This window comes from Myripristis murdjan, chromosome 14 (genome assembly GCF_902150065.1).
Source record: "Myripristis murdjan chromosome 14, fMyrMur1.1, whole genome shotgun sequence".
In the NCBI taxonomy this organism is placed as follows: Eukaryota; Metazoa; Chordata; class Actinopteri; order Holocentriformes; family Holocentridae; genus Myripristis; species Myripristis murdjan.
The window spans coordinates 8,606,481-8,628,748 of record NC_043993.1 but is presented as its reverse complement, the minus strand read 5'-3'; the positions used below and the strand labels follow the sequence as shown (position 1 = coordinate 8,628,748).

The 22,268-nt window shown below is 40.9% G+C and overlaps 1 protein-coding gene across 1 annotated transcript in view; it reads right to left on the bottom strand.

Annotated features, from left to right (window-relative positions):
* Positions 1-1,725: 1,725 nt before the first annotated feature.
* The window catches only part of stk10 (serine/threonine kinase 10), a 53,519-nt gene continuing 32,976 nt past the window's right edge, over positions 1,726-22,268 (bottom strand). The window contains exons 6-20 of the mRNA XM_030068340.1: positions 21,942-22,136; positions 21,182-21,263; positions 16,092-16,226; positions 12,911-13,231; positions 12,187-12,612; positions 8,835-8,965; positions 7,854-7,977; positions 6,632-6,811; positions 6,261-6,353; positions 5,693-5,822; positions 4,928-5,052; positions 4,311-4,499; positions 3,790-3,915; positions 3,501-3,614; positions 1,726-3,029 (exon numbers count right to left, since the gene is read on the bottom strand). Of these exons, the coding sequence (XP_029924200.1) occupies positions 2,889-3,029; positions 3,501-3,614; positions 3,790-3,915; positions 4,311-4,499; positions 4,928-5,052; positions 5,693-5,822; positions 6,261-6,353; positions 6,632-6,811; positions 7,854-7,977; positions 8,835-8,965; positions 12,187-12,612; positions 12,911-13,231; positions 16,092-16,226; positions 21,182-21,263; positions 21,942-22,136 (2,512 nt within the window). The 3' untranslated portion in view covers positions 1,726-2,888. The remainder of the gene's footprint in view (positions 3,030-3,500; positions 3,615-3,789; positions 3,916-4,310; positions 4,500-4,927; positions 5,053-5,692; positions 5,823-6,260; positions 6,354-6,631; positions 6,812-7,853; positions 7,978-8,834; positions 8,966-12,186; positions 12,613-12,910; positions 13,232-16,091; positions 16,227-21,181; positions 21,264-21,941; positions 22,137-22,268) is intronic.

Below are 22,268 nucleotides of genomic sequence, written 5' to 3'. Positions count from 1 at the left end.
TTGTCTTTAACCTTCTTTACCGTGATGTCCTTGGGCCGTTCAGCTACCACCTCTGCCTCTTTGTGGAATCACTCTCATTGTCAGATGTGTTCATAGTTTCCTTAGTTGACTTGATGTGATCCAGCTCTTTATTTTTACCTTCACCAGCTCTGTCATCTTTCCCAAATTACCTATTTTTTGTTCAGCCATGTTTTTGGCACATTTGGATCTCTTTTGCTCCTCCGAGTCATTGCATACATTTGTACCACTCTCCTTATTCCATCAGAGAAATTAATCTTATTGTCAGTTTTTTTTTTTTTTTTTTTTCTTATTTTGCCTTCAAAATGCTTCAGTCTCTCCATTTGTACTCACATCAAGTTTATTTGTCTTTTTGCCTCTTTCGCCTCCTTTGCTAGGTCCAAACCCCTGTTCAAGATCTCCATTTTCATCTCAGTCTTGATCTGGATCAGAAACACCTATGTGACACAGGTTTTTTGAAATACTGACTCAAAATTACCAAGACAAGTCTCATCTTGGGATTAGGAAAATTATTTCTTCTTATTATTAGAATGATTCCTCAAGAGCTAAAGTTTGGAATAACCACTTGTCGATCCAGATGGACTTAAATCATCCTGTGATCAGTAAGATTAAACAGTAGGCCTGAGTTTTCACAGCCGGAGAAATTATTAACATTTTGTTCCGGACAAGATAAAATTCCAGTGGTCCTGACAAAGAATTTAGTAAACACCAGACCTCCAATATTGTAAATTTCACCTGAGAGCTTATTAATTAACTCTGGGCACCGCTGAGGAGCTTTCAAGATCTAGTCAGTTGGTCAGTTTGTCCTATTCTACATCTATTGCATTGAATTAGACAAACCCTAACAACACTAGCATGGACCACTCTCATGGCATCTGCAACATTTATAGCCGTGTACAGCCCTTTTCTTTTTAATACCCTTCGGTCAGAGCCCCGCACATTCACTGTCATCTGCTTCTCTGGTGAAATCTCAAAAGGAAAATGTGAAACAATGCCTAAATGATACAGACACAAATACATGTTAGTAATTAGAAAATCTGTATTTATTAAGAGTTATTTACAACAGTGGTTCCTTCTGATGGACAGTTTCATTCACACTCACACCCCCTCCATACAAATAATGTTATGTAAACTGAGGCAGACAGGAAGACATGAACGTAGCCAACATGGCAACAGAAAGAAGATAACATTTACAACAAATTAAATAAGTCTGAGTGAGAGAGAGAGACGAGAGAGAGATCAGATTAAGTTGTACCTGATTACTGACCTGATTCACTGTAATTCTGCAGGCCAAACTTATCGAGAAATCACAATCTCACTCAAAGGCAACAAGGTCAATTCAAGATTCAGAGTTTACATGTTCTGGCCTACAGACCAAAATGTTGCACTCCCTAAAACAACACAGGAGGAGTTATACACCAGAGTGAGATCATCTTTTATAAAAATGCAAAGCCTCCTCTGACAAGATTATTGCTGATATTACAGAAGAGACCATTACAACTTCCCTTGCTTAGCAAATGCTGCAGAAGATGGAATCACTTATAAATTTTTGAATGTTTGTTATATATCAAGCAACTTTTTTTTCTTCTTCCTAAAACAGATAATCATCTCGGAATGAAACCCTTCATATTATTTCAGCCTCTCAGTGCAAGACAAGGCAAGGTTGATGAAAAAATAAACCTCTTAAAGCTGAACAATGACATAGTATTGCAATATTGCACTTTTGGTTAGCAGACAGTGCATTTAAAAGAAACATTACATTTATACACTTTATTTTACTCAGACTGTAATCCCCTCTGTGTTAACATCCTTCGAAGAACACAACAGTATTTTGCTTTGGCTTGGTCAGTTCTCATCCAGTGTGATCAAATTTTACAGTAAAACTACAACAGAAACACAATGGTCATGACAGAAACACTTTACATTAGACACAATTAGTCTTCCCTTTGCTGTTAAAATATCAACGCTTACTAGGAATTTTGAATGGAAGAAAAGATTCTGGTAACTTGGATATAACTTCCCTCCCTGTTTAAAAAAAAAAAAAAAAAAATTAAAGATTAAAAAAAAAAAATAAAATCTAATTGTAATATGTGGATCAAACCATGGGTGTTGATGGAAAATTAGCAAAATTTCAAATATTTACAGTGATGACACTGAATTTTAGTCTGTCCTTTAACATTAAAAATAAATAAAGGCAGAATTTGGCAACTGGATGATCTGAATTTTGGACAAGACAGTGTTTGAGCCAAGGCACGCAGATACAAAATATATTTGTAAATTAGATCATTTGGGGGTATTTTTTTGATACAATGATCTTTGGGAGACAGCATTAATATTCATAGCTAAACAAAAAGTGCTTAGTTACAGGCTCAACAGCATATATAGAAACAGAATAATTTTCCTCTTCATGCGAAAGGAATATCCCTGGCTGGGTAGTAATTTCTTGCCAAAAAAAAAAGAAAAAAAAAGTGTTTTTTCTCTACCCAACCTAATGACCATCACATCAATTTAGTCTCATGTTTAACTGGTCAGCAGCTAAGAGGCAGACTATGACAGAAAGAGGACATCAAAACACTGTATGGGAACAGATGCTAATAACCTGAAGCGCTTGATGAGTTGTGAATCCATCAAATAAGATAACACTTTTAATCAAAGGGGAAAAAAACTTAAAACATGAATTAAAACATAAATATTTCCTAAAAAATAAACCATTACGGGCAAAGCAAATTAAAATGGAGGCAGGAGACGATCACGCCTTCAAATGTGTGTGTGTGTGTGTGTGTGTGTGTGTGTGTGTGTGTGTGTGTGTGTGTGTGCGCACTGGTCCTAACAGTGGCCAGAAGACATTGTGCCAAGTCACAGGGACTATTTTATGTGGTGGAAGAATCGGCATAAGGCAAGAACTTGGAGAGTTTGTTGGGCGAACTGGGGTTTGGGCAGGCAGAATTTTCACTCATCTTGAAGAAAACCTCCTGCTCCCTCTTCTTCTGGTTTAACTCCTCCTCAAGGGCCTGGGAGCGATGGAGAAGGGGAGAGAGGGCAAGGTTGTAGTTTTACAGTTACCTCACTGAGCTTTTATACAGGCATGGAAACATCACTGGCTTGTCATGGCATGAACACGTAAGAGGTGACAACTTATGTAGGGCTGATATTCAATTTGACCTTGGTAGTACCTGACCAATCTGTCAGCTCACCAATATTATCATCCAAAATATAAGAGTATATATTAGCCAATATACAAAAAAAAAAAAAAAAGTTTGTTGAGCAGACTCCATTGTTTCCAGTACAACAGAGCAGAACACAAGAACAAACAGCATGAAAACCGAGCTGAGTTACTTAACCTTCTATTATATCATTCAAAAATAATGAGGTCATTTATAAATGTATCAGTTACAGCCATATGAATCACTGACAGAGTGAGTCACCTTTGGTGCAAAACTAAAACCTGGTAACAGTCTAATGTCCCAGTGGGAAACATGTACCTTCTTTCTGGGTTTCAGGTGATCCCTCCAGTCCCTCAGCTGATGGTTGTGTTGCTCATCCAACATTTTGAGCCTCTGAGTCTCATTCTCAATCAGCAGGTGGCATTTCTCATTCTGAAACACACCACAAGCTCTCGTTAGCAACTCCGACACATTCACTGCGCTTGTGTTTCGCACCGTCTCCGGTGTCACTCTGACACTTGATGATGAGAATCTATATGAAAGTCAATATGAAGTTGTGTGCATGATGATTGTGTGCAAGGATGGGGAAGCAGTGGCTCTAAATCACCTGTAGCTGCTGCAGCTCCCGGATGTTGCTGTCACACTGGCCAGTCATCTCTCTCATCTGGTTCTCATGTTTCTGCTGCTGATGCAGCCTCTCTGCCTTCTGCCGCTTATCCTCCTGCTGAGAAAACTGGAGAGAGAGAAGGAGAGGGAGAGGGGGAGAGAGAGAGAGAGAGAGAGAGAGAGAGAGAGAGAGAGAGAGAGAGAGAGAGAGAGAGAGAGAGAGAGAGAGAGAGAGAGAGAGAGAGAGAGAGAGAGAGAAAGAGAGATTTTAATATTGATGATGTATGTTTGTCATCGGTGTGTGAGAGGTACCAGCAACACAATGTGTCTTGTGCTGACCTTGGGAATAATCATCAGCAGCCAATTATTTTTATTGTTTGCTTTATTCATGACCGTTAAATCAGTGAGTGCCTTTACTTTAATCCAGGGTGACCACTCTGCATCAGATGAAAACCTTTTATCTTCAAAATGTTATCTATGTCAGAATTTTAGGAAAACGCTCCGTCTTTCCCCTGCCTCTACCTGTTTGATCTTCTCTCTGTCCTCGGAGGCGCTGCCTGTGGAGTTGATACGGAGGCTCTTTTTGAACATGGCCATGCGGGTCTTGGCCTCACTTCGCTGAATCTTGGGCAGCCGGGCCTTCTCCTGCTGCTGCCGAGCCTTCAGGATCTCAATCATACGCTGATTGTAGCACTGCATCTGTTCCTGTTCCTGTAGTGATACAAACAGACAAACACAACATCAACATCTTTATTCTTGTAAAAAAAATATAGTATATAAATATTTCTGACTTACTGCGCACTTTAATTTGTGAACAGTCCAATAAGGGCATAAATACAGTATATGAAATACACAGACTGCTTTAACTGTACTGAAGTGAAAGCTCCAGTATCAAGTCTATGATGCATGAATAACAGCTATTGCAACAGGAACCTGTACGAAACACTGTGTGTACTTAATATGCATGCAGTATCCCAGGAAAATTCCTTGAGCCTGAATTCCTTAGATTCAAGACCTGATTTTGACATTTGCTGAGATGATTTATATGCTAACAAATCCACATAAAAAAATATGTGGAACACTGAGTGAAACCTAATGTGGCAAGAAGCTTTAGAGTTACAGTCAATCCACCAGGTTACCTTCTCATGCTTCTTGAGGAGCTGGTGCCTCTGCAGGAAGTACTGGTCTTTCAGCTGCTGCTTCATCAACTGGTGTCTTTCATGAAGGTTCTTCTCCTCCATGTCCCAAATCGTTGCTTCTCGCTCTGGTGGAGAGAGGGAGGGACACAGTAAAGGACTGAGTGTGAAGTAGATAAACTAAAAGGATATTCATCTTTAATGGCAGAGAATGTTATTACAGCATATATGTATCAAAACAGACACAAAAATGGAGGAACAACAACAAAACTGAAGAGAAATCTGATAAAAACCCCTTGTTATATGTCAGTGTAGGCCGTGTGGTTGAAATTCCAGCCTAGCATTTTCAAACAGTTGAATTTGTTCAAAGAGTTTTCATTATGTGAATTAAGAATGTGTCTGATGAGAAATTGCAACTGGCTGTAGTGTTGTCAGCCTTTGGTCTTTACTTGTGGAAGAAGAAAAGAGGAAGCAGAGGCGTGTTTGCTGGCCTTGCTTATTTCTCTTCTCATGCACTGATTCTCTCAGGTCTTGGACAAATGACCTGCATTATCAAAGTCTCTGTACTGTAACCTAGAGTGATGGTGAAACACTGAGTTACGAGTCTTGGTTTGCCATTTTACCAAATGACATGTGGAAACACTTCAAACGCACAGTCTACCCGAAACTCAAAGGCAGCATCCAGCTACAACTTTGGAACCTAAAAGCCGAGTCGTGTACTGAGTGCTGGGTTTGAGACCGCACACTAGCAACAAAAACACGCTGTACCTCTGATTAGATGCTGCTTCTTGTTAAGGCAATTCCTCTCTGTCTCCGAGATCTCCCTCTTGTTGTCTGAGATGATCCTCTTCAGCGTGGTGTCCAGGTAGTTCTTCTGGTCGGACAAGAAGTTCTCTTCCTGAACCACAGAAAGGAAAAACATGGCATGAGAGGATGGCAGGCAGGTACAAATAAAAGAGGGATAAGACACAGTTGGACAAACACTCAGAACTGGGAAGAGCTGTAACTTAATATTCAAAAGAAGAGGACAAATGTTTGGATTGCATGACTGATCAGTATCTTACATGGGATATGTCCACGTTGCAGAAATATGTGGTAAATTAAACTATAGAACCCTCAATACTTAATTGCAAACCAATATTCTTTAATATAACTTAACCCTTGCAGAGGATAAAAATAACAAAATAAGGAGAGCCTCATGCTTTGCTGTATCTAAATAAAGTTTTAAGTGCATTATTTTTATTTTTTACAGAAAATTAAGTCTATCCCTGAGTGGCTCCTAGATAGGGTAGGGTTAAGTCACAGTACATGAAGCCTCAGTATCTTTAAACCTTACCTCTTTTATCTTCGTCTGCTGGAAGGAATTCATCCTCTGCTTCAGTGTGTCTTTACGCTGACTTCTGGGCAGTTTGTCAACAGATTGTTTTACCTAAAGAAAAAGGAGAGAGAGGGCACATTAGAAGATATTGAGGAAATTTTGTCACTGAATAAGAAAATTTAAAAAATAAAATAAAAACACAGGTACACAAGCTAACTATTTGAAGAGGGGCTGAAAATTCATTCAGTGTAACCCTCCTTTTCATTCACATCCTCTTACGCATTTAACAAAAGAAACCAAGAAGATTCAGATGTTACAGCAGTTTATTCTGATATTAGGTATAATGTGTTTGCATCAACCACAACCACACACACATGACTCTCATGTACCTCTTTTTTCTTGTGTTTCATCTGATCCTGAAACTTGTGCAAGTCACGCTCCTGCTCCGCTCTGATGCGTTTGGTCTCGTCTTTGAGTTTGACGGCATGGTCCGTCTCCATCCGCTCTATGGTCTGCTTCTGGTGCTTCTCCAGGTTCTCCAGCTCGATGTCATAGTGCTTCTTCTTGGACTGAAAGGGACCAGAGGGTGAATTCAGAGAAACACAGAGTGGGTTTTCTTCTCAGCCTCTTTTTCCTTCTCCTCTCTTTTCCTTTGAACTATCTTTCATATGATGAACCATATGCCTGTTATAAATTTTCAGGCATGTGATGTTTTGCAACAACCAAGTTTCAGAAGTGTGTACATATAAGTGTACAAAATACACTAGTTTTTGTTATTGTTGTTGTTTGGTAACATGTAACAATGATGCTACACATGATTGATATGCATTAGAGAAAACACTTAAGTGCTTCAAGAGAAAAAAAAAAAAAATGTAAAATTCGACTTGTAAGTTTTAAAGACTTCCATGTTAGCTCAAGAGGAAAATGGTAACAGTAACATCACTGTTAGGGTTTAGGTCCTGTAATTCATATCCTGCATGCTCAAGGGATCAGTCTTGAGGTGTTATTTTAAATGCAAAACCATGACAGCTAACCAACAGCCTCAATATGCCTTCCTCCAAATACAAAAGTGTTCAGAAAAGTGCAATGTCAACATGACACAGTCCGTAAAGTCAAACATTTGGGGCTTTATAATAACAGGAAGGAGTCACTGGAGAGGATATCCCTCTTTTGTTCATCAAGGCACAACATGACATACAAGCATTGCCGTAAATTTTGTATACCGCAGAGTGAACAGCTGAAAATGGAATGCTTTATCTTCTGCAGCATAAACAAACTCAGCAGACTGCTTGGTGTATTTTTGTGCACCCACTGGGAATCTCTGCTTCCATGAAGACAGGAAGGTAGAGATACAACAGGTGGAATGACCGGAGTTAAGAGGTCTGGCACTTGCCCGTTATCAGGAAAAAATGAAATACTGTAATGATTTTTTTTTTTTCAAAGGCAACTTAAATAAAAACATTGATATTTTTGTTAAGATTTGGTTTGTTCTCTTGTCAATATTGATTTTTCAAGGAACTTATTTGGCAAAATGTCAATGCACAGATTCAGCTTTAGAGACAAGTAAGAAGAAGACAAGTATCATTTGGTGTGCGTGAATCCGTGACTCACATTCATCTCCTGGTCAAAGCGTCTCTGCATTTGTTCTCTTTGCACCTCCAGTTTTGCGTTCAGAGTAGCCTGAGCACGGTGCTCCTCCTTCTGCAGGAGACGTAGCTCACGCAACTCCTGCCGCCTGAAAACACGCATACACACATCATGTTATGAGTTCAATAACTTCTAATGTAAAATAAATACACATTTAATTACAACTTCACTCCCTTTGTCTCAGGCAGTCTTTTTTGGCATTCTTAAAGATTCCATTTAATTATTTTAATGATGACATAGGAATCCTTCACAAAAACTATTTGGCTCAGGTCTGCTGTAATTACTGTAGCCATATCAGGTGCATTCTTATATTTGTACCACTAGATGTCACTAGCAATCCACTAGGAACTCCCCAGGCCCCTGTAAGGTGTACAGTGTGTGTGTTAGGAGTGTCTCTACTGCACAAACTATGGTGCTTTTGGAAGCATATAAAGTAACTTAAGTAACTTGACATCAAAATGTCAACAGTGTTGCTGTTTTTCTAAGGATATCTGGACTCCCTCTGTTCCACTTGTACATAAACTAGCTGACCTCAACTTCACCCTGATCTTAAAGTAACTTCATATATTATTTTTTTTTTTCCAACAGTTTCCAACTGTATCCCAACTTAGTCTTTTTCCATAAAAGCACGGATATTTGTGTACACTTAATCTCAAAGGGCTGAAGACCAAAAGAGCAGGATGCCTGAAATAGTCTGTTTAGTAAACGGACATCCCAACATGGACCAGCCACTGGCCACGGCACAGACTTAAATCTGAGCCAAAGAATGAGCGGACCCCTGAGTTCATGCCCCTCGTTTAAATAGAAAGAAAACAGCATGACTTTTCCAGGAAAATGAGGAGGGAGAGAGAGAGATGGAAAATACAAACATGCAGGGTGAAAAAACATGTATTCAACGCGTGTGTGTAGAGAGAAGGACAGACACAAATGCAGCCACTCGCTTACCTGAGGAACCTCATCTCCTCGTCCTTCTTTTCATCATCGCCGATGATTTTGGAGGTGGTCACACTCACCTCCACGCCATCAATAACAAACTTTCTGGTTCGCTTAAGAGTCTTACTGGAAAAGCGAGAATCCTGTGGGGAAGTGGCAACGAGAAGGGAGGGAATTCAAACACATGGCACAAAGCTTGATGGAACAATTAATCTGAATATTCTTGAATTCACAATATGGCAAAATACAGTATCCAAATTGCATTATAGATGAATTGTTGTGGTGCTATAGAGATGCCTAGGCCTACAAACTGTGTTCTCCAGATGTAAGAAAATAGGTTTGTTTGGTACAGACCCCAGTAAAAATCATCAGTTTAATAGCTGTTCCAGTGAAAATGATGATGAAAATATTATCATGAGTCATGTCACAATACAATATCTGCCGAAAATAATCACAATGATTTTTTTTTTTTTTTTTTCTTATTGATATTCCTAGCGATGTCCTCTCTGGGGTCTCTCTTTGGTCTGTTCTCATCTACGTGTGTGCCAAGATGTTCCTGTCAATCTGGTTCTACTGTAACATGCACTAAGATGCTCTTTCCCTAATGCAATGTGGAGCACCAAGCAGGAAGTAACTCTGTCTGATATAACAGCATACCATCATCCACTAAATGTGACACTATGCGGCTGCAGCTGGGTCAAGCCTTTTCATAAGCCAGCAAATTTAAGTAGGTAGGCTCAAGACAAGGGACTTTGCTTCTTTAGATTTAATAAAAATAACATTTTTACTCCACATGTGGTTGTCACATTCTAACTTCAGTTGCAGGAACACACTCTCCCCTGTTCATTAAGAAAAACCTGTAACCTTTGGTTTTATGACACCTTTTAAAAAAACAAAAAGGAGACATGTCTTAATTCCTAAAAAGCTGGCTTTTTTTTTTTTTTTAGATTCAAGCATTTCACTTGTAATAGTATTGTATTTTTGTAATGGGTCCTACCAGGAAAAGGGTTTTGTTGGCCTCCAGATCAAAAGTTGGATGGATCAATTTGGATTCTGATTTTTTTTTTTTTTTTTTTTTTTGGTGGCACTAAGAAAGACCAATTCAATAGCAGAAACTACAGCATGAGCCTTGAAATCCATATCTAAAGCTGGGTCCACACTCAACAGCATTGAAACTCAAAATCAAACATTTAAAAGAAGTTACTGACCCACTTGTCTCCATCTTTGCAGCTTCATGAGCAAAACCTGCCCTACCTGACCAAGCACATGCTCTTGAATGGTTCTACTTCCAATGTCCTCTATCTAAATCACCTTCCACTGACAATATTTACAAAGCTGATATGGAGGAGTTTACACAGTAAACAGTGAGTGGCTCAAGCCCTGGGTTTAATCACTTCCTAGGCTGAATGTAAACCAACTGTTTCTGTATAGAGGAGAGGGGAGAGAGGAAGGAAGAAATTGAGGCTGGATGTAAGAAAACAAGGAGAGACTCAAACACTGATGGGGGAATTGATGATTGATTGATTGATGTAAATGATCAAGACGGCAAAGGAGAAAGGGAAGGACAGTTCTTTGTTAGAGGAGGAATTTGTTTGGCTCGAGTGAACTAATCATTCGAGCCAAATGCACACAGAAGAGGATTTATCATGGAGCCACTATTCCAGTACAGCCCGTTCACTCTGCTGGTGATGAGAAGTTGACGTGATAGAAACCAGCTGAGTAAACACACTCAATATTAGTCTGTGTGAGACTGCTCCCAGGGCAGGTAACTACTGTACAGTTGTGTTGACACCTTCTCTGCAAGTCTGACATACTGATAATGATGGCAGCTGTGTGTGGGGCTCTTTCTGTAGCTTAGCTGCTGTTTGGCTTTGAAGCCTCTATGTGATCCTGTGAGGTTCCCATCAGTCGTCATTCAGAAAATCAAATATGTGCACACGTGTGCAAAAAAAACATCTTTACTGTACACATTCACAAGCACATGCGAGTCACTCACACTCAAAAACTTGCACACAAGCCTACACACACTAAAACACTTGCACTCAAGTACGAGCACACATTTTCATGCACACACACACACACCCACACACACAGAATCTGCCTTTCCTCCCATCCAAAAACAAAGATAGTCCATTCACCTCCACTGTGGGCTGCTGGCTGAGAGGCCTGCTGAATAATCTGTTCTGGAAAAACTTACATATCACAAACAGACACAACTCCCCACTCACAGTCAATAGGCTTCCAAGCATGGCCAGTCCATAAGCGACCAGAAGCGACTCGCTGACAATAGGCTGCATAGAAACTTCCATTCACAGTACTGAATACTGAATAGCACCCACACAAAGGCTGCCATTGGTTCCAATGAATGGAAAATGTTGCATATTTTGCTTCAGAAAGGGTTGGTGTCTGATGATAAAATGAACTCTTTATTCCGCCTCTCTTCAGCCCCCTCCTTCCCTGAAATCCTTCAGGTGGAGCACTGGCTCATTTTCTGAAGCTGTTTTGAATTGATAGAACTTCCTTTGCCTAGACTTTTTAATACTTTCAATAATATTATGTTTATCAATATGTCCCCCAAAGATATCTTCACTAAATAGATCCACCATAAATAAATCCAATGACACAAGCAATTCACCAGGAACTCCCCAGGGCCTTGTAATACATACAGCGTGCTCTTAACAAGCACGCTGTTGCTTGATAAGAGCATCTCTACTAGACAAATTATGGTGCTTTTTAAAGCATATTAAGTATTGCAAATATAACCAGTGAAATGGAGAAAAAGTTATCCATTTTATTTATAAAGCTTTGAGTTGGAAAGCATTAACTAGTTTCATTCACTGTATCCACCCTGAATGTAACGTGAGGGGCAAGCTTAAGGGAAGACAGGCTGCCCTCTGTTTGAGACCGTTCACACCCACAGCCCAAAAAACAACACTATCCAGTCTCAGTTCCTCCATGGGTGCTGAGAAATAGTTTTTCCAAGGAGGGTCCAGCTACATAGTTGCTGAGCTACTGTGGACCATTTCTACGCCTCAACAATTTGTCGAGGTCAAGCCTGTGTTGTAGGAAGGACAGGTCTAGAGTTCATTCACCTTTACAGACTCATGCACTCACTTGAAATGTGTGCATCATGGAACCATTACAAAATATTTTGACCGTTCTGAATAATATTTAAATAACCTGGCTGAATCGGAAATTATCCACATATTTTATGTAGGCTTGTTGGTTCAAGAGCCAGGGCAAGTACGTCAAGTGCTGACTGGGTAAAATGTACTGCTTGTGTAATTAAATACTTAGAGAAACTCTTCACCGCATATTCCTAAAAGTAAATAATGTTTATAATTTTTGCTTTATGCTGACTCACCCTGATAGAGACAGACATGTCCATGCTCTCTGAGACCATGCTGCCCGCATCAGAGTACCGCTTGTTGGCGAGGCTTCCATTGGCATGGGGTGAGAGGCTCTCCATGTTTCCTCCTATCGATGTCCTCTCTGGTGTACCCTTTATCATGCCGCTGTTCAGCCCAGAGCGAGGTACAGGTACCGGGGTGGGAGTGGGAGAGGACGTGGGAGAAGGAGAACGAGCGGGGGTGGCAGTGGAACTGGCAGGAGGACTGGGGTTTGAAACTGGTAAATCTCCACTACCCATGATGTTGCTTTCCTCCTCAGTCACCTGGATTTTGGGCACCTCTGGATCTGTTGGGGCCATGGTGATGTCAGCCTTTTTCTCAGGTGTATCAGGTTGGGCTGGTGATACAGGCTGCTCTGTCTCTGGAGTCTCCATGACAACCTGATGAATCAAATCAAATTATGTATAGAATATTTATATAGCTGGTCAAAGCTTTCGTAATACACTCCTGAAATCAGAGAAACCTTCAAAGTTCTCGAGGTCTAAACAAGCTTTTTTGACCTGTCTCCTCCTTTTCATTTGCTTCTCCCCTTCATTGTTTGGGTGAAGTGATTATGGAAAATGATTATGGATAGAGCAAGTATTCCTAACTTCCTACCTTCAGTGTATATAGGACATAGTGTGTAAAGATTTAAAATGCACCAATAATGGACAAAGAATCAGCAGATTCAAAGAATACCTTTTCCTCCACTGACGTGGGGGTGATCTTCCCATCCTCAATGCCTGAGTCTGAGTTGGAGGTCTTGGTTGAGGCCTCACTCTCAGACTTCTCTGACTCAAGAATGACTTCATCAGGTAGCTTGTCACCCAACTCCCCTTGATCCCCGTGATCTTCTTTGTGGGGTTTCTGACGTGGTAGGGGAATGGGGATCACTGCAGGATGCTCTGTGTCCCTTTCTGCTGGGAAGTCCGGCCTGGCCTCCTCCCGGGGCGTAGGGACTGGTGTGGTGGGGCTTGGGGTTTCTGAAGAATGGTCTCCTTCCGAACTGGTCCGGCTGGTCTGGCATGGCAAAAGAGGAGGACAGAGGTCAAGGAAGTGAGAAGAGTAGATACTCTCATGCCCAGATGTGATAAAACATTTACGCTAACATTTTTCGGCCCTGTTACTGGTGTTTTCCAAAGTGCTAATGGTTTTAGCCTTGGTGTTATTTGGTCGTAGCCAAAATGTTAATGGTTGAAGTCCTTTAAGCTCCCCCCAACAGTGAACTAGACTTGACCTTTGGTTTAGTAGGAATGCAGTAATTCCTGTTTATACTCCTGTGCTGCTTGTTTCCCTTCTGAAGCTGGACTGAGATGGCTATCTGTTCAGTAATAAGTAGCAGTAATAATTAGAGATGAAAAACCTGTGTAAATTACAGTTGCAGGAAGAGAGGGACCTTGAGGGTATTTCATGACTGCCAATAATTTTATAGGATTTTTCAAAATAAAGCTTTGTACAGGCCTATTGCCTTGAAGCCAAGATTTCAGTTATTTCTTATGTGTACAACTATCTGGCTAACTGAGCAATTCTGCAACATGAAATAATGCTGTCTGCCCAGCATGGGTAAACAATGCCATCAGAGATCTTTATGATCAGGTCAAGCCTTCCTAATGGTCCCTGGAAAATATCTCGTCTCGCTGTGTGTGATATACAGCTGGACTGGGCAGGCCTGCTGACTGCCTGGCTGGGTGCCAAGATCTTGCCGGGTGTTTACAACACTGAATCAGTTTCCTATTTTATTGCATGTGTCAGTGTACCTACGCCTGTGTGTGTGTGTGTGTGTGTGTGTGTGTGTCATCTTGGAGAAGACATGAGCATAGATGAAGTTCTAGCAGTAAAGTGCAAACCATTTGTGATGCAAAGTGATGAAGAAACCTGAAGTTTAGAGTTGGCAGCCCTGCTCTTCTTGATCACCAGGCCATATACTTAAAATGTACAGAAGAAACTTTTTAAGTAATAATTTGGAACATATTCATATAAGTAAATGTCATTTGGAAAGGTGAAATGGAGCAGTACCACTGGAAATTGCGGGGACAGTGTAGCCAACATTTCAACAGACCAGACTGAGCAAGGCACAAAGATCCTTTCTCTAATATTACAAATGACAGGCATTTCTATTTATTTTTGTACATAACATGGCATAACTTAGCCTAAAGTCTTATTGCCAATTAATCTCATATAATAGCGATTCATGCTACAGATAGCTCATGAAAATTTTTACATTTACTCTTCTAAACACTCAGAGTCTAGCAGGGCTTTCCTAGGAAAAATGCACTATTGCACAGGAAGTGGTGCTTTTTCACATTTCCTGCAGCAGCAAGACAGGTTTGTTTGTTGAAAAAAAAAAAAAACAGACAATGAAGTGAAGTGATGTTTGGAAGACATCAAAAAACAACAGCACTTTGCAGATTAAAATACCTCATTTTAGGCTATAGATGGTAAATTTATTCTGTTAGTCAGTTCTGCTCACTGCTCAGGCATGAGTCAAACCAGCAGAACTTGAATCAGTCTTGTTCATTTTCTAAATTACTCTGTGTAAAATGGCTGGTTTTATCATCAATTTGAAACAAAAGGCAGAAAGGTGCAATAATCTACTCATAATAAATACGTTTTGTGTTGAGAAGAGGAAAATTCAGTTCCATGCTTAACACATTTCTGTAGTTCTGTAGAAGAATATTTCACATCCCTTTTGGCTGTGACCCCCTGTTTCTTTAGGGGTCAACCTGCGCTGGCAGAGCAATGTCAGATTTTAAACAATTCAATCCATCAGATGCTGTGAGGTGATAGCGTTTCTATTGAGCACACGTGTAAGGTCTAAGGCAGCACCTATATTTAACCTCGCTCTGTGGGTGTGGCTGAATGCCAGTGTTCCGCTTTCTGTTCCTGTGTTTGTGCTGAGGCTGGTTAAGAGCACACCGTCGCTTTCTAGTCCAACGCCCTCTATAGATTTAGAAACGCTTACTGCAATCTTTTGGCAAGCAGAGCACAGACAGGAAATGTTGACAAGGGCACGTGAGGGCAGCTAAAACGCTAGATACTGTTCAACAATGGCTCAAATCATCTGTCTAGTTTTTTTTAAAACTGTTTTACTGAGTGATTTCCTTATTGTCCAGTCAACAAGTTTATTCTCCTATTTCTGTTTTATTTTATCCCACTTTTTTGACCTAATTTATACTACTTGCTTTGTTTTTGCACTTTTAAAATTAGATTTCAGGGATTTTCTATGTGCAGACACATTATTTGTGTGTGTTATGTCTGTATTGCTATTATTTGCCTTTTTTTAACTGCCACTCTCAATATTAAGAACCTTTTACTGCACTTTTGTATCAAAGGTGTGATTCAGGAGTTCAGGAGTTCCTTGAAACGGCAGAAAACAGCAGATCACTCTTCTAAGTATCAAGAAAATGTAAAAAAAAAAAAAAAAATCTTAAGATGGATCCTTTTTGCAGTGTTTCTCAGTCCACAGATAGAAACACATATATGAAAAGGACAGGTGGATGGTATAAAGACAGGTGGATGTTAGATGAAATTAGAAATTAGACTCTATTCTGTGATGTATAGATCGATACCTGGGATAGGTTGTGGGCCTGTTTTAGGTGTTTTTTTACATGACTAAAAAAGCACTATTTTTTTCTCCACTGGCCATTGTCTAAAGATGAGAGAAAAAATGACCTATTTAGTACCCGAACTGAGAAAGCTGAACATCGGTGGGGGTACACTAGAAGAGCAGAAAGAGCGCCCAGAGATGGCACTGTGGACTGAATGGCAGCAGAGCCTCATAGAAAACACTACTGGAGGACATTGGACTCCCCGCTCTCCTTTTAGAAACAAAAAATAGCATCTGAATGGACTGAAAAGAGAAAGGATCCAGGTTTGGTACCACAGTGAGCTCGGTGGCGTCGTCCTCCTCTGCTTCCTCTCTATTGTCCTCGATTTCCTCCATGACTTCAGCCTTGGCCTCCGCCACCAGCTCCCGCAGCGGCCGGTTGGACTTCACTGAGCTCACAAAAGGGTGCTGAGGACACAGAGACATACAGGTGTTCAAACAAAACCAGTCAAACAAAATGCATGGACTATTCAGCAATTAACAACAGACTATATTTTTCTGAAGGGAAAAGAAAAAAGACATCACTCTTATGATTTCATTTATTTATTTTTTCAGTTTTCCAATTTTAATCTGTGCACCATATACTCAACCTAAGTCACAAATATCCAGTGGTAAACATTTGGATGTTGCAAGAACGAGGAGGGAGAGAGACTGAAAAGCTTGATGAACCCACAGAATCAACACCATAAAACAGTGTTTAATTACGGGATGCCAAGAGCACAAAGAGATTGTTGCATCTCCCATGTGGACAAACATCATTAGACAACCATGAATCACCCATAGGACAAACATCAGAAAATTGCTTGAGGGATGATGCAAGCAGTAAAAACAGGAAAGAGCAACAATAGATGGCCATGAGATATGTGCTGGAAAATATGCTGGTAATGGTTTAAATGACTGAACATTTAAAGTGTCACAATATAAGATGGATTAGCATTCAATGAAGTTATAACAAAAGTGAAAGCCTGCAGGAAGTGGGTCAAAAGCTACAAAGTGAACGGAGACAATGTGCAACTCATGTGGTTAGAAAAAAAGCTAGAGGAAGTCAGTCTAACCAATAAAATAAAGGGGGGAAAAAACTTCTGCACTCATTACAAGCATGTAATTTGGATGATGGAAACCATGGAGCAGCTACTGGAGGAGCAGGAGTGAGACACAACAAACAACAAGGATGAGGCTCGATGTTACTTTCACTGTTGGAGAAACCCTATATGCCACCCGACAGGCCCTGCCTTAATGCTTCCAGCAACAGTGGTTCGGCAATACAACTGCCCGTATGACTCACATGCTGAAGAAACAATGTTAAACCTATCACATTCTTAAAACAACAAGCACATAGATATCCTATAATGCCCAAGAAGACAAAGGTGTTTTGCCATGACTAGAATGAGGCAGTGAAGTGGTGAGCACTGAGAGAATAAAAGCTAAATTAAAAGGTGAGTGTACCATGGATAAAAGAGCTATCATCTATTATTTAGATGCTATGCACTATAGTGTAATTTAATTGGTACAGCTGGCAAAGCATAAGGCTACAAGAAGAGCAGGATTATGAAGAGAGCGTGTGTGTGTGTGTGCGTGCGGGCACAGGCGCTGGGTCCTGTCCATGAGGAGTGCATTAGGCCTCAGCTTTTAACTTCTCAGATGACAAACAACAGTCATCTATTCTCTGATGACTCAGGTAGATGGTGAGTGCCATCTAGCAGTTTATTCCACTGCAGAGGCTAGATGACTGCGCAACACAGGAAAGCAATACTGCAAAGTGATGCTGCTTCTCATCACCAGGACAAAGGGCACTGTGTATTATATGCTATTATGCAATTTCCAAATCATAGACATTAACATCGTATGAGAACATCAAATTTCAATATAGAGGCCTAATACACACATACACAACTTGGAGAATTTCTGGATAAAACAGAAAACACTTAATGCATTGTTATGATAAATTATGATAAAATGTCTATTATTTGGTAGGTATTGTTTAATCATTTTCATCATCTATCTTGTTTTAGTGGTATGATTTAGTGCATCACAGACTCAAGGATTCGTGATACAAATAGTCATATGCTCAAATAATGCGACACTATGCTTCCATTTCATTGTCAACTGAATCTTAAGTATACTCTTGAAATGTTGCAAAATTACAGCATGAAAATCAGGCTTCCTGACTGCTAGATTAGCAATCTCAAAAAACACAACCACAAAAAAAATGTCATCGAAATGGGATTCCACATGAGCATGAACTTTTTTGCGATATTGACAAATTTTCATGAATAAACCTAGGCGGATACCCAGCTACTAAGGTACAGAGAGGGCATACCAGTAATTCAAGACACAGTGAAACGATTCCGGCTCCACCAAAGCTGCACCACCACTTCCTGAGAACATTCTCTCACAGAGAGATCAACCATCAGCCTGCTGAAACCACAGGGGCCTGTGTTGTTGCCGAGCGAGCTGAAAAAGTTAAAGGGCTGTGATCAGGAAGCCAAACACACAAATCCTTAAAAAACATGAAAGTAGTCTTTTAGAAAAGATTTACACTTGTGTGCCCATAGTGCCTCAAATTTCCTATGACTTGGAATTCTATTCACAAAGCAAAGTATTTCTTCCTCTCACAAGCGGATGTGATAGTGGTGGTGATGCAGGGAGTGTACATGTGCATTTAAGTGTAAACGCACAAAACACCCTCACTGCTCTGTATATATGACAGCTGCTCCTTTCCTGCCTCAACAGTAAAGCGGCTTGCTGGGCTTTCTTGTAGAGGAATTTTCTTATTTCTTGGTCAGAGTAACAGTCGAAGCTAAATGTTAAGCATGGACATGAGGAAAAAGTTGCCCAAGGAAAATGGATTCAAACGAGATCCTGAACTGAGTAAAAAGCACTAGCTCTATTTGTTTAATTTGTTTAAATGGAAATTCCTACTTTCTTGAGTTAAATCAATATCAGATACGGGTGCTACTAGTGTCAGCACTGGCACTGAATTGTATTGGTACAACAGCCAAAATACTGTAGGGTATCACAATTTATCCAATACTAAAACTGCCATGTGTCTGTTGGACAAAAATGGGTTATAAAAACATTCCTGTTCAGTGGCCCAAACCAACGCTACATTATTCAGTGGAATTCATTAACTGGACTGAAAAAATGGGCTGATATGTAAAGCAGAATTAATGTTTTGACAAGGGTTACCAATGTATCCATACTACTGTCATCTGAATACCAGCGGTAGCGTACTTCTGAGATTTTAACTTCCAACTGATTATTATTATAACTGAACCCAGACCACCCTTGCTCAAACAAAACCCTGTTTCGGTCGGGCAAATCAAAGGAACAAAAAGGCTGATGGTGTGGTAAAGCGGCCCTGTTGGATCCAGTGATGTTATTTCACCGCCATTTTGGGTCAAGATGTGGATCAGTGGGGCTTACGTCCTCCCTTTGATGTTTCCATTAGTTTAGACCCAGTGTGTATGGCCATTTTGGGTCTTACACGCATGGGTGCCCGGTGACAGGGCGTGAAATGGTTAAATGTGAACCTTATGGGCCATCTGGGTACCAAAGTAGTAGGAGAGGGGACAGCAGGGAGGGCAGAGTTAGGTGTATCGTAATGACCGAAGAATGTGGGAAACAGCCACAAAGCCTAGTATGAGAGATAAAGTAGTACTAACAAGACAAGCAGAGTAATAATTCCAATAGTTACCTGACATACAGGTGTACTATGACAAGAAATATTTAAAAAAGGAAAAAGGCAGGGACACACTGATTGTCCATTAAATATAAAGGGGTGCTATGCAGGCAAAAAACAAAAAACCCAGAGAAATGTGAAGCCCAAAGGACTAGCTTTGTACGATATAATTGGTACTAGTCATGCAGATGGTCTCCCGTCAGCCACAATGACTAAGGATCACATTGTTTTGTATACATTCCATGCGAGTGAGGGAGAGAGACAGAAAGAAACTGAATATTCAGTTCATACCCATGACTTCATGTACACTCTGTAAAGAGGACTGATGACCATGCTTTTATCTAGTTTCCTCTCTTCATTTCCTCCCCGACACACTCGTAAACATCACATAAAGTATATCCACCAACACCCCTGACTCTGCTATCTATGTTTCATCATGGTTTGCCTATTTTTCTACTGTACTACATCTGTTTTTCACATTCAGACCATCCAGCTATTAAGTGGTATGATAATGCCGACCTGAAAGGCGATATATAAACTGATGGTGGTTTGCAGCCGAAACTCATCCGTCAACATCCATTACTCAGCGGGACTTATTTCCATCACTGTAAAGCTATCTAAATGCTATCTGACAGCCGTAAGGAGCGGCAGGCACGATAACCATCTGAAACCTCCGGCACGGCACCAAAACTGTGCCGCGCCCGTCTCTCCCCCGCTGGAGTGCACATGCAGAATTCCCAAAAGGCCTCAGCCTAGGATATTTGTCTCCCTCTCTCTGTAATTGGCCAGAGGTGGCGAGCTCACAGTAATCCAGACATGCTATTGGCTGGGATCCGGAATGTAAATAGTTGGCATTCCCTCAGCTGTGGGATGCAGACAGGAAACTGTGGCTCTTGAATTTTAATACATGTTTCTCTCCCTCTCTCTCTCTCTTTCATCCCCTCCCTTCTCCCTTGTTTTCTCTTCCATTCTTTCCCCCTCTCCCTCTCTCTTCATCTCCAGATTCATGGATTTTGAGAGGACGATCCCATGGATCATTTGTCAAAGCTCCTCTTCAGACATCAAAACAGCTTTCAGAGATGAGCTTTTGTGCCGGAGAAAATTGGCGCCTGCCTTTTCCTAAAATTTATTGGCAAAGCTACTGCAAGTCAAAGTCCACTTGGACTGACATGAGGCCCCAATGTCCCATGTGTGCTATTTTTCAGACAAAAAACTTTTTTGAGTGTTCAAGGAGAGGGCCTGGTTACCCATCAGCTGAATCATCTTCTGTATATCCTGAACCTCCCCTTTGTTCACCTTTTTTCTTTCATTTTTTTCTGCAACCCCCTCTCAATTGTGATCTCACTTTTTGTCTTGTTCCACACACACTCTTCTCCTGTGCCTCGTCTGATTTTTGTCTGGCCTTGCCCCTTTCCGAACTCCAATATCTCTTTTTCTTCCCTGCCTCCACCATGTCCGCACTGTCTGCATGGCACCACTCACTTCCTTGGCACAGATCATTCCATTGATGTCTTAAAATAGAAGATTAACTGATAAGGTTTTGTATGTTTGTGCATGTGTGTGTGTGTGTTTGTGTGAGTGCAAGATAAGGACAGAGTAAAGGCAATGCCCTATCATACATCAAAGCGCCAAGCTGCACAATATTCACCAAGTTATGGTTCCCCATTGTGTCAGGACGTACCTCTAATAGCTGTGCTGCAGTCGGCCGGCTCTCTGGGTTTTTATCCAAAGCTTTCTTCAGGAAATCTTTAAACTCCTGTGACCTTGGGTAAACACAAGGAAAAGGCATTAATCAAAACATGGGGAATGAAGAGAGGAGGGAGGGAAGGAGGGTTGGAGAAGGGCAGGGTGGGGCGCTTTCTTTAGATCACTTCATGACATAGCAAATAGAGAGCAGAACATTTCCAGGAATGTGACATTGGTATTGGTTGGCCGCATAAGTCTCAACAGGCTCTAATACTCTGGTTCTGTAACACTTACATTCCAAAATACAAACAAAACTCTCAGCAGTGATGATGAATAAGCCACCCATCCCGAGCTCCACATTCAATGCATGATAACTTCAGCTACACTGCTATATCTGCTGCAAAGGAACACTCAGACTCATAAAACTGATTGGAAAAAGCTACACACTGACTGCAAAAAAATTTCGGAATGCTCCCTTGGTCTTTTCATGAAATCGACTTCACAGGTGGAACAAGGTGAAAGCTAATGCTTTCATCTCTCACGGTCAGTGCTGAAAGCAAGGAGACCTGGACTGTGCAAACCGGGCTGCAAATTGAAGGTGTTCCAGTGTTTATATGCCGTTATCTTTTATAGATAATTGTCCCACTTTCTCTGCAATAAAACCCAGCTTTCTGCTCTTAGTGACTTGTTTTACATGAGATGACTCATGACCCACGTGTATAACTCAGCTGACTGCTTTTAAACTCAGGTCTCACCATTTATGTGGCTGATCCAGGGTGGGAGGCTCCGACTTGGCTATTTTCAGCAGGACCCTCATCGGGTTGAGCTCATGATGTGGGGGTTCAATCTGGGCGAGCTCGATCAGAGTGATTCCCAGAGACCAGATATCAGCCTTGTAGTCATACGGCGCATCCTTCATTGTCTCACACATCACCACCTCCGGAGCCATCCTGGACACAACCACCAAGATAACACAACAGTGAACTTTTTTTAAGGAGTTTGCACTTAAATGCAGGTCATTGAAACCTCACACAAACCAATCTGAGCTCTGACAGCAAAATTACCATGAGACCTTCAGTGCA